We start from the raw sequence: 12,309 nt of genomic DNA, 5'->3' as shown, positions 1-12,309 counted from the left end.
AACCAAAATCTGTAGATATGCACAATATCAGCACCCTGACTCTGTTTGACCAGAATGGAACAGAGCCTTCATTAGTATCATTGATAACACCTGTGAATGTCTTCATAATATGGCTGCTGTGAATAGACGGGTTTCCGAGCGACGTCATCACAGAGCAGAATGCGCAATCTGCGCATGCCTGGGGGTGGAAGGCGCGTTCGAAAATACAGCCCTGAGCGGCAGTGAGCGCACTGGCCAATACAAACTAATAGACGAGTGTGCTCCGGTGCGTAATTTCCAAACGCACCCATAGGCTTCCCCCCGCAGCTGCGCGGTCATATTCCTCTCAATGTTTACTAACAGGAAACCTGTCTATAGAGCCCATTGCCGCCCTCTGCCTCTTTGATGTTGCCGGCTGCGCGGTGACGTCATATAGGAAGAGCAGGCATGAAATAGCCGATCTACAAGCTCACAATGCGTTAGATCTGCTATTTTCAAATGGCCGCAATGTATATGGGTTGAAAGTGGTTAATGTATGTTTTGTAATAATAATCTAAATCTACAAAGTAAGTAACTCAAGTTTTCAAATTGTAGTGGAGTAATAGTACAATATTTGTCTCTGAGGCGTAGTGGAGTAGAAGTAAAAGTACTGAAAATTGGAAACACTCCAGTAAAGTAAAAAATAAAATAAAAAACGCAAAATTGTACTCAAAGTAGGCTACAGTATTTGAGTATGCCCTGCCAAGGTAAAGAGCAGTAACTACGTTTTGGGACACGCCGACTTATTTTTGTATCCCAAAGGTCAAATTAGCCTTTGTGATTTTGGGGGATAAACAATTACCTCAAGAACAGATGCAAAATTAGTGTAATATCACTTATATGCCGATATCTCATTTGGCTGACCAGTTGAATCACTTTTAAACCCATTTTTCAGTGTTGTTTTTTTTTCGTAGTTACTGCTCTTTACCTTGGCAGGGCAATAGGCCTCAATAAAACACATATTCACTTCAAAATTGTACTCAAAGTACAGTACTTTTGAGTACATGTACTCGGTTACTTTACAGTACTGACTATAGGCCTCAATAAAACACATATTCACTTCACATCAAACATGCTTCATACTGAATAGTTGTTGCTTTTTACCAAGTAACATAAAAGTGAAAATTACTTGCAATGTCATCAATTCCTTTCATGTATAAGCACTTATATTAGCAAAACTAACAACTGTAGAAAACTCACCTTTTTGGATAATGCTCTTGGTTTTTTTTGCAGCTTGCTTCACATCCCTAATAAACACTGATAAGATAACTCTACTCATAACCATGTGCACTAATATTACAGTATGTGTTGTTTAGTTCACTATAATAGTCTTTTTACAAACTTTAACAAACATTTCGTCCCGTGTGGCTCGGGCCCGCTCGCGCTGTTCTCCCTGCTGGCTCGTGCGAAGAGTGTAGAAGAGAGTGACGTCACGCTTTGATCTTACCGAAAAGCGCGGTCCGCTGTGGGCGTTTCTACGGGTCTCAGTAGCGGGGGGCGGGGGGCTTAAAAAAAAGTGTATGTTTTATTTTACCTTATATACAGTGGTGGAAAAAGTACTCAAATTATTTACTTAAGTAAAAGTACCAATACTGCAATATAAAAATACTCTGTTACAAGTAAAAGTCCAGAATTCAAAATGTACTTGAGTAAAAGTACAAAAGTATTGGCATCTTGGTACTTTTGGTACTTAAAGTACCAAAAGTAAAAGTACTAAAATGTTTGAAAATAGCAGATCTACAAGCTCACAACGCGTCGCATCGCGATGCTTTGTGAGAGTGGGAATGTGCGTGCAGAATTTCAGGGAAATTGCATGCTGTGATCATGATTTGAGGCATTTTGTTCAAAACGGAGCACTCCTGCAAACTTTGGAAGCCATTTTAGCCAATCAGGATGGAATATGACAAATCTGAAATACTGGTTTGGTTTAATGACTATAGAGATATACTGAGTATGTGATGTTTGGACAAAATCTGTAGGAGTACTGTCAAAAAATGTGTTTTAGAAAAAGCGGCCTCCTGGTGGCGCTATAACAGGCCCATGTGAAAGATTTGGGGCAAAGGTTCTGAATTAGCATCCAGGGAGTTTGTGTGCACAGTTTCTCTGCGATCAAGCCAACGGTGTCAGAGATTAGCTGTTCACGGACACACACACGGACGGACACACACACACGGACGGACGGACAGACGGAGGGGTGCAAAACATACTCTCTCGCCATGCCTTTTGGCCTGGCGGAGACAACACCACAATTGTGGCTGGTGTGAAATAATACAAGATGAATACAACAGATTTCTCTCATAATCGTTTTTATTTTTGGTCTTTCTTTAGAATACAAAACAAGAACCAAAAGATAAACACAAATATAACATTTACAAAAAACGATTATTATTTAAGTGAGATGACTGAGGCAACATAGAAAAGCAAATTGTGAGACTATAACATTGGTAAGTCTGGCTGGAACCTTGAGGTAAAAACTGCTAAAAAAGGTAAAAGTAAAATGGTTCTAATACGCATTTAGTGCCCATTCTTCAGCAGTGCCAGTCACACGTGTGTAAAAAAGAAAAAGGTTTTCCTAAAGATGTCCTAACAGTTCAAATGTTAGCAGTGACTGTAGTGCTTCAGAATTAAATAAGAACATTTGTGTATCAGTGTATGGCACACGACCGTTTTGAATGAGCTCAGATTTATAGCACGCACGCACGCACACACACACTTACACTTCCCCCCTCATTTGTTCAATGGATGTGTGTTGTGTACTAGCCTGGCTCCTAGACCATAGACTCTGCCCACTCACTGAGTGGACTGCTTCTCTAAGCTTCAGTCAGATAATCAGGCTGTGTGTGTACATTTCTTTTAAACAGCTTTCTTAACTCATTCCCCCTCTAGAATAATTCTGGCTAAAAGGAGATGCTGACACATGTTTACTGCCTATATCACCTGAAAGTGCTTGGCTGAGGAAACAGGAAGCCTTGAGAGACTATTTGGAACGGCCCCTCTCTGTTACAGGGCAGAAAAAAAATAGAATGATTAAGTGTTGGAATGGCTACCAGTCAGAGGCACAAACTAAGTCCCGTCGCTCGTAATATACAAACAATAAAATAAAACCTGACAAAAAGCATACATGGCACCACTCATGAAGAAAAAAAAAAGGTTGTCACTTACCAAAAGACAAAGCAGTGAAAACAGTAGTTTCGTATGGAGGAAACGTTTCTCATTATTTCTGTTTCACATTTCAAACATGGTCATTGGTGAGTCAGCATTTGCAGATTATTATTTTGCTTCTTTTCTTTATTCTTTTTAGTTCCTTTGGATTTATGCCTTTTGTTGACTATGCATCAGCCACAGCAGGTAGATTGAGCTAGCATTATCTCATATATTTATATGTACATGCATTCAACTCGATATGATTTCCCAAAATAAAAAGAACTAACTAAACTCCCTTTTATCACTTAATAAACCAGCAATATAAAATGAACACACAAATGTTGAGTCTTTGCCATTTGATGCCAGTTATGCAGTTGTATATGGAGTGCTTGGAAGGGGAGGAGTAGTCTCATTTCATTAATGGGGGTCGTGAGTGGTTTTATTCCATTCCATTAATGGGGGGGGGGGGGGTATTCCAACCCTCCTCTTGTTCCAAAACTGGCCTCTTTCTACATGGTTGGGCTTCAAATTCACATTATGCTGGAAGGAAGTGCAACCAGAGGCAGACACTGGCAGGGCAGGTCGACACCAAGTGTACAACAAAATAAAACGAAAACAAAACACTGGACTGTAGTGTGAATGCATATCTACCGTCTTCTGACCTGAAGAGAGAGAGGGAAAGCGATTCGCCATCAGAATGATTACAGGTGCAGAAGAATTATTCATTATACCACATTGCTATTATGGTTGCTTGTATCCAACCTTCATATTTTACCATCACTCATAGTACTTATATAATACATTATGACATGTGGTATCTTGTAAGAGTCTAGATGTCTCCACTAGGCCTGATAGCTATGGTTTTGGTTACAGCCTGTCTTGTTATGGTTCAGCTTGTCCTTGATCCAGCTAGTATAACTATTGTCTGAACCCTGTGCCCCTTGGCAGAACTACCGTACCACCGACATGAGTGTTATTGTACATCTCCCCATGACATCATGTATATTACACCATAACCATCACCACCTAGAATATTGTCTCGACTCCTGTTACCTCATCAATTACTGATTGATCCAGAATTGCACGACACATGTGTAATATTATTAAACATTGCTACCAGTGGAAAAAGCGCTCACCTTACCCTGTGTTCACCACTGCGGAGGCACATAACTGTAGGTGGGTGTGCCAGGGGGGCGATATGTGGGCATCTGGTGAGGGGCAACAGGAGCTGGTGAATGAGTCGTCAACAAAGTTCCTGAGAGAGAAGAGTAACGACAAACACAATGCTAATATTAAACAAGTCGTAAGTATTACCACACGAGAGGAAATGCTGTACTGTGAGATATTGGCACTGGTTGTAAAACACATGGTTCTCAGAGTCGGGTCTGGGGGGACCAGGGGGTCCCCTTACGGGTTGTAACTCTGAGAGTGCACAAATGGAACCAAATGGACCTGTAATGGGTCCATTTCGTTCTATAGAGTTAAACTAACAAAAATGTAAGAAATGTAGCGCATAGATGGTTCCATTTGTACCTTCTCAGAGTTACAGACCCTTAAAGTCGTGGTGAAATGGCTTTTTTGGACATTTTATTTTGACATTTCATTCTGAAATAGGGTTTAAGTGGCGTTGCAACCAATCAGAAAGTCCCATCCCTTCAGGCTATGGAACGCTGGAATCTCACTCAATGCAGCGGTGTGTAGCAGAGGGCTAGCGTTAGTTTACCCTGCCACTCACACTGCCCGAGGAATACACAAAAATGTTGCCATCTATTGTTAGGTATGTCCATATTACGACCACGTTAGAACGTATATTTCCTTTCACCACGTCTTTAAGGGTGCATTTGAACCCCTGGTTTGCCCCGGACCAGACATTGAGAACCAATGTTGTAAAAAAAAAAACTAAAACCGGGTATCCCGGACGGTCCTCACCGGCTGACATGGCCATCGTGGTCCCGGCTACCATCCCCATGTTAATGCCATTGTGACGGGGCTGGTGCATATGGGGGGCATACATGGCCGCGGGCATCCCGTTGGGCTGCACCACCGTCGTGTGATGAATGACGTGGGGCGGCGCGGCGTACAGAGGCTGTGTGAAGTAAGCACCTTGTTGATGCGAGGGTAGGAGTGCCTGGACGACAGGGGAGGGCGGGAAATATCACAATTATTACAATAATCACCTAGTTATTTTGTATAATCGTCATAATCGTTTCCATGTTGAAAAAGTTTGATACATTTTCAAACATTTCCCAAAAGTAGTGAGCTTGTCCTGTGGATCAGCTATTTCCACTGTTTTTTAAAAATATTTTCAAAGTATACGATAATTAAATATGTCAGTCACTTCTTTAAGGTATTTGTCATATCTGACCTGTGGATTTTTTTGTTTACAAAGCCTAAAAGGCAAACAGAAATGACATTTTATTCATGTGTTACAATGTCAAATGCCAAAAACACAATTAAATTGTTAATCACAATTATTTGTATGACAATTAATCGGCAGGTAGAATTTCATAATCGTGAGAGCCTTAATCATCATTAGACTGGACTGAGAATATAAATGGTGCGTTAGCAATCAAGCATCTCAGTGGGTGTTGTGAGCTTACACTGACCTGTGCGTAGGGATTCTGTTGGGGAAAGGCGCTCCGCACAGGGTACATGGCGGTTTGGTAGGGGTTAGGGGATGAGGAGTAAGGAGGGATGTTCCCCGTGTTGGGAGAGCAGGACATTTTGAAGGGAGCGCCTGGAGCATAGCCTGGGTGGGGGAGGCAGTGGAGGAAAAAGAAAAGTACTCAAATGTTTTACTTAAGTAAAAGTATCAATACTGCAATGTAGAAATACTCAAGTTACAAGTAAAAGTCCGGAATTCAAAATGTACTTGAGTAAAAGTACAAAAGTAATGATATCAAAATGTACTTAAAAGTACCAAAAGTACAGAGTACTCATTATGCAGAATGTCCCATTTCACAAGCTTTCGAATGTATGAAATGTATTAAAATATTAAAAAAATAGAAGATCTACAAGTAGATCAGCTATTTTCAAATGGCCCGAAAAGTATATAGGGCTGAACGTTACTGTATGTTTTGTAATAATAATCATTGGCAAACTAGTAACTAAAGTTTTCAAATAATTGTAATGGAGTAAAAGTACAATATTTGCCTCTGAGGTGTAGTGTGTAGTATAAGTACTGAAAATTGGAAATCCTCCAGTAAAGTAAAAAGACCTCAAAATTATACAAGTACAGTACTTGAGTAAATATACTTAGTTACTTTACACCGCTGGTGGGGGGCACTTCAAGTTAGTGCTGCAGATATCAAAGACTGTATACAGCATCGGCTCACGCCGACTGGCCTCATGGCCAATTAATTGTTAACACAGCGTCCCTCTTCGAGGGCAGAGCTCACTGCTGTCAGTGAACTCTGACACTATCACTCTCTCACTTCTATGCAAAGCAAAAGAAGGAAACCTTGCCTAATCACATTCCCCAGTCAGTCCCTTTTGTGATATACAAAGCATGGTGAATTTTATAATTATTCTGTGCTCCATAGGGTTAGTAATGCCGTGGCAGAAAGTCGCACTACACTCCAAAAGTTGACAGCCTTTCCATCAAACCCCTAGGTACGCAAGAGTAGCATCTTATCGTTCTCTAATAACCGTTCATTAATGGTCTTGCTCAGCAGAGGGTTGGACAAAACAATTATTGTGACTGAACTGCTGCTTAATGAATTAGTGTATCGTGCAGTATTCTATGACATCATGAAAGGAACGGCTTAACAACAACAATAATAATAATAGTAGAAGTAGTAAAGGGCTTATGGTAAAGTAGAGGGCAAAGCACTTAAAGATGCTAAATAAATCTCACTGATTATAAAGAAAGACAAAGGGAGAAATAGTAGCCCTCCTAAAGAGGGACATGGAAGACTTGCTACATCATGCTGCTAACGCATTTCGGAAGGGATGGTGGATTAGCTGTCGCTTAAAGGGAACTATTGATGTGGACGGTGTATGCAATGCCACAGTAGTACTAATTACAAATTATTCTCACATCTGTTAAATGGTACATTCTTTAAAAGAAAATACATAATTCCACCAATCTGGTACAGTATGGTATATATGCTAAACTGCTGTTGTGGAAAGAAATACATTGGACAAATAAAAACATGTGTAACATAGATGTAGACTGTCTTAACACAAAACTGCAATATGTGCAGAAAATGTTGAATACATCATGGCAAAACACTACACTGAAGCAAATCACTGTTCTTCTTCAACCCCTTGCTTTGTTGGTGTAGAACAAGCTTCTGCCCCTAGAGGGGGTAATGACCCCAATGCAGCCACAGGAACTTGATGACTTTTCTTACTCCTGACCTTTCTCATCTCTCTACATTGTGGTCCGTTCTTATGAATGGGAGTAATCTTCTCTTCTTGACTTGGGTGTATTCATGTTATATAATTCCTTTATGCTTAGTTGTTTTGTATTCACTAAGTACTGGAACTCACTCACATATAATACAGACCTAGAAACATCAGTTGTGTTTTGGATATTTGCAGTATGTTTCCTTGAGAATCCTTATACTGGAGCCTGTGTGGTTTTCCTGTAACTGATATATGATTATCTCCTTTTTTTCTATGAAGGACGTTCTCCAAATTTATGTTCCATTGTACTTGATATGTTCTGGTCACACGTGTCCGTGTGCCTCCACCCAACACAGGTGGGGTGATTGTATGCAATATATAGCTTGAGGAATCGTTCAATGGAGTTCAATGGCTATTATTTTCAGTGGTGTGACGTCACGTTCCCTTTCTATATAAAAAGGTGTGTACCACCCATAGACTGTATAAATGAGATGGACAAACCCCCTCCGCTGCTTTCTACAGACCGAAAAGGAAGCCTTTGCTGCGAGACTGTAAGTCCGCCATCTTTCAATACGCGTCAGAATGAGTTCAGACCATTATTGGTTGGGTAACTTGTCAATCAAGAGCGGGGGGCGGGGAATGAATGCTATTGGTTGTGTAGCGTGTCAATCAAATCACCCCGCCCCTCCTAGAGAATAGCCTACTTTATCGTCAATTTTATAATAAATAGAACCATAATTTAGCAAAACGCATATCCTGATGATTGAAAGGAGACTTTAAACTAGCGACTGGAAGCATATAGAATTTATGACAATTTTTATTACAGTAAGAAAATCTAGTCTAAAGTTTGTCAAAAAACCCATTCACTTGCGCTAAAATAAATTCTTTCTGAACTCGCAGGTCGGCACGGGTGAAACAGCGCCTCTCGCTGGACATTTACTAAACATCCGGGTTGGCCTCATAGTAAATATCTCAGCCTTGCCCCTTGGTACCACCATGTTTAATTGTGCTCTGTCCAATATGCGTTAGCAGGCTGATGAAAAATCATTTGAGCTTAAATCTTGCATTCTCAATCAATCAATCCATATCTTTTGTAGTGCTGCTTTTTTTCACTTTTCTGGTTGTTCTTTATACTCAGCAGTCAGCACTGACACTAGCTGAGCGCCCACAGCCAAAGAGGCCACCAGAAGGGGCACACCTGCTCTACATTTTAAATGTCATCGAACATGATAATGTAAAGTCCGACAGGTTCATTATCATCCCTTCCTCTTAATATGGCTGACGTGTGGGCTTCTCACAGCATCTTGAGAATAAAGAATAATCATTTGAACACAAATGATAGCAGACGTTAAAAGAGTACAGAGAAGAGAAGGGTTTTGTGCTTACTTGTAGGGAAGGCTGGGTTGGCCCCCGGGTACATGTTGGAGGTGTATGCTGGCGCAAAGCCCATAGGGAACCCTGCTTCCAGGAAGAAACATTACAATGATTATCACACCTATTTCATGTCACCTCGTAGTTCGAAAAGAGAAACGATTAGACACTGAATCTCCCTCTCGCGCCATGCGCACACGCGCACACACACACACACACACACACACACACACACACACACAACTGTTCTAGATGGCTAGCAGAGCTTGACGTCAAGGCAACTTTATGAGCTGAGAAGGATGGATGGGTATCACAAGATCAGAAATGTATGTTGAAGGAGATAGAATAAAGTAAAGACATGTATACACATATATATATATACATGGTAAATGGTGCATTTATAGAGCGACTGGTAAATGGTGTATTTACATAGCGCCTTTCTCCAAAGTGCTTTACAATGTGAATTACACACACACACACACACACACACACACACACACACACACACACACACACACACACACACACACACACACACACACACACACACACACACACACACACACACACACACACACACACACACACACACACACACACACACACACACACACACACTCTACCTGGGTAGAGTGTACCCTTTTGGTTGGCATATGGGACCCCTGCTTGTGCAGGGCTGTAGACAGGATTCATAATGGTGGCCTACTCCAGCTGCAATTAAAAGAGCACAATAGAACAAAACGACAGAGTTCAAATATTTTATTATATTGAGGTTATTGTTTTCTAAATATCCAGAAATCTTATACTGCATGTTAAATTTAAATTCTGGTAAATGAGTAGCAGCTGCAAATTAACCTCCACTACTGCTGGTTTTCTTTTCTTCCAGGACCTCTACTACTGCTGGTTTTATAGCATTCTAGCAGGACCTCTAGTACTGTTACATTTGTAACCTACCAGGACTTCTAATACTGTTGGTTTTCTATCCTAACAGGTAGCTAGTTAATAGTATTCACCTAACAGTACAGTAGCATCCACCTGTATATCTAGTGGCTGGTTAAGATCTTCTGGCCTGGGGATGCCTAGGGAAGCCGTTAAGAGGATATTCAGTAAAAAAACAGCAGTAACGTGGATCAAGGACCATTAGGTACTGCTTTGCGCCGGGTAGTGGGTAGGGAGGTCATTTGGTAATCAAAAGGTCATTAAAAGGTCACTGCTTTTTACAGCTCTAGTGTCTTGTTCAGCACTCACTAAAACAGTGGTTCTCAAACATTTTCATATCAAGGACCCCAAATCGATATGTATTTGACCGTGGTCCCCCTTTTGAAAAGATGTTGTGCCAGGGACCCCAATACAAGATTTGTGTTGTCAAAAGGTTTAACAAAATATTCCATTTTTTTTTTTTTTAAATAGCCAACCTGAAAATAGCTTGTACATAGGCTTTTCAAATAGCTGATGTAGGTTACAAGTGTTAACCTGGTTTTGAAGCTGTATTTATTAACACGTTTTGCTGGGGACCCCTGGAACCCCCTCAAGGACCCCGGGGTGGGGGGGGGGGGGGGGGACCCCTGTAACTACAGGGGGTCCGCCAAATCTTTGTGTGATGGGGAACATTAACCAAAAATAGAAGATCCACAGCTCACTATGTGAGCTTGTAAATCGGCTATTTTCAGAGAGTTGGTGTAGAGGGAAAAAGAAAAAGCCGACCGTAAAGTTGACTAAATAATGAGGGTTTCAGAGCTCAACTGTCTGAAAATACATGTTTAAAATGAATCCAACATATTGGAACAAGTCTATGCACCTACAGTATCTATAATCTAAGATTTGTTTTAATCTGCAACACAATCTAATTCAATATGAAGGGGGGGTCCCTGCTCCATCTCTCTCTCAGCTAGGGCACTGGTTCTCAAAGTGGGGTCAGGGGACCCCCAGGGGTACTTGAGGGGGTTCCAGGGGGTCCCCAGCTAAATGATGGACAGGAACCAAATGGACCCTTATGGGTTTGTAACTCTGAGTGTACAAATGGAACCAAATGGACCCGTTAAATTAACATTGGTTTTACAATGTGAATTGGGGTCCCAGAGATGCCATTAAATGGGGGTCCGTAGCCTAATGCATGTCAAACTGGGGGTCCTTGAAATTAAAATGGTTGAGAATCACTGCTAGAGAGCCGTAAAACCTTCTCTTATTGGAGTCCCTGGCTTATCTTTTCAAATGGGGGTCCGCGGGGTAATAAGCGTCAATTAGGGGGTCCTTGACATGAAAAAGTTTGAGAACCACTGAGCTAGGGGGTCCTTCGCCTGGAAAACATTGAAGACCCCTGGCCTACAGTGAGTGACATTGATGGGGACACAGCACTAGTGCTCAGAACACTGTCAACACCAAGGCCGCGGGGTGGCAGAGCATCCCATAGCCACGAGGAACGCGCATCTGTGATTGACTATTGGTTGTCATGACAACTGCTGATCTGGCTTATGCCTTTCTCTTTCTTAAGGTTGTGTTCCCTTGTATATCTAGCATAGACAAACAAATATCTACAATATAGAAATATTAGATATCACAAATATGTGATACAGAGGACGAGCACGACCGACAGACCACCCCCCGGGCTATGGGATGTATGTATGTAACGTAATCCATGCACAGTGTTGCCAGATTCTGTGAGAAGAAACAAGCAACCAGGTCTAGGAAAACCAGCCCAAAAGAAGCGACTATAGGGCCACATGAGCACTTTAACATATACATCAGCTATTAGAAAATAGCAGATCTACAAGCTCACAAGGAGCTTGTAGATCGGCTATTTTCAAATAAAATCTTGCGGGGAAATTATAATAAGCAGATCTGGCAGCCCAGCCCATGCATAGGTTTTGATTCCCCCTCTGGGTACAAACAGACATGTCCGTTCGCGACGGAACGAACGGCCGGAAGTTCCATCCACTCCCATGTTAAAAAAAAAACGGGTACACGCCCCCGTTTTTTTTTTAACATGGGAGTGGATGGGACTTCCGGCCGTTCGTTCCGTCGCGAACGGACATGTCTGTTTGTACCCTCTCTCTCTCTCCCCTCCCCCTGTAGCTGCTGCTGTGCTGCTGCAATAACAAAAACACAAAGCCCTCTCCTCCAGATCGCACATACAATACAAACACACTTACCGTTTGTTATTGAAGATCTTAGAGCAACGTGCGTCGCTACTGTTACTGCCTCCGCTGATGTTAAAAAAACAAAAACCCGAAATGTTTTGCTGGTGTGTTTTAGCCTTCCAGTGTGTGGATGGATGCTGGAACTGAACTCTGTGGGAGCAACCAACGTCACTTCCCAGTCTTCTTGCCAGGTTTTGCGAGAGAAACAAGCGACCAGGTGTATGAAAACAAGCCCAATAGAAGCGAGCCCGTCAGCCCGGGCCTTCGCCCTTTAAACATAATACATTGG

General features: G+C 41.7%; 1 protein-coding gene across 2 annotated transcripts; it reads right to left on the bottom strand.

Moving 5' to 3' along the window:
- Positions 1-2,307: 2,307 nt before the first annotated feature.
- On the bottom strand, positions 2,308-12,176 carry fam168b (family with sequence similarity 168 member B). Of its 2 annotated transcripts, none has more exons than XM_084049277.1 (7): positions 12,033-12,176; positions 9,507-9,594; positions 8,899-8,970; positions 5,769-5,911; positions 5,092-5,290; positions 4,299-4,417; positions 2,308-3,824 (listed from the first exon to the last, which is right to left on the bottom strand). In XM_084049277.1, the coding sequence occupies exons 2-6, from the start codon at positions 9,574-9,576 to the stop codon at positions 4,311-4,313; spliced, it is 591 nt and encodes a 196-aa protein (XP_083905403.1). In that variant the 5' UTR covers positions 9,577-9,594; positions 12,033-12,176; the 3' UTR covers positions 2,308-3,824; positions 4,299-4,310. The 2 variants fall into 2 exon arrangements, with proteins under 2 accessions (XP_083905403.1, XP_083905402.1); XM_084049276.1 differs by having other exon boundaries at positions 4,304-4,417.
- Positions 12,177-12,309: the final 133 nt, after the last annotated feature.

The sequence above is a fragment of the Gymnoscopelus microlampas genome, assembly GCF_963454915.1.
Source record: "Gymnoscopelus microlampas genome assembly, chromosome: 22".
NCBI classification, from domain to species: Eukaryota; Metazoa; Chordata; class Actinopteri; order Myctophiformes; family Myctophidae; genus Gymnoscopelus; species Gymnoscopelus microlampas.
The sequence above is the reverse complement of the archived record's forward strand: the minus strand, read 5'-3'. Positions and strand labels throughout refer to the sequence as shown.

Excerpts from the sequence above, each read along its gene's own strand:
- fam168b (XM_084049277.1), bottom strand. The coding sequence starts at position 9,576 with ATGAATCCTGTCTACAGCCCTGCACAAGCAGGGGTCCCATATGCCAAC. Across the intron at positions 8,971-9,506 it reads AAAGGGTACACTCTACCCAG|GGTTCCCTATGGGCTTTGCG; the intron begins GTAGAGTGTGTG and ends TCCTGGAAGCAG. Across the intron at positions 5,291-5,768 it reads AACAGAATCCCTACGCACAG|GCACTCCTACCCTCGCATCA; the intron begins GTCAGTGTAAGC and ends CCTGTCGTCCAG.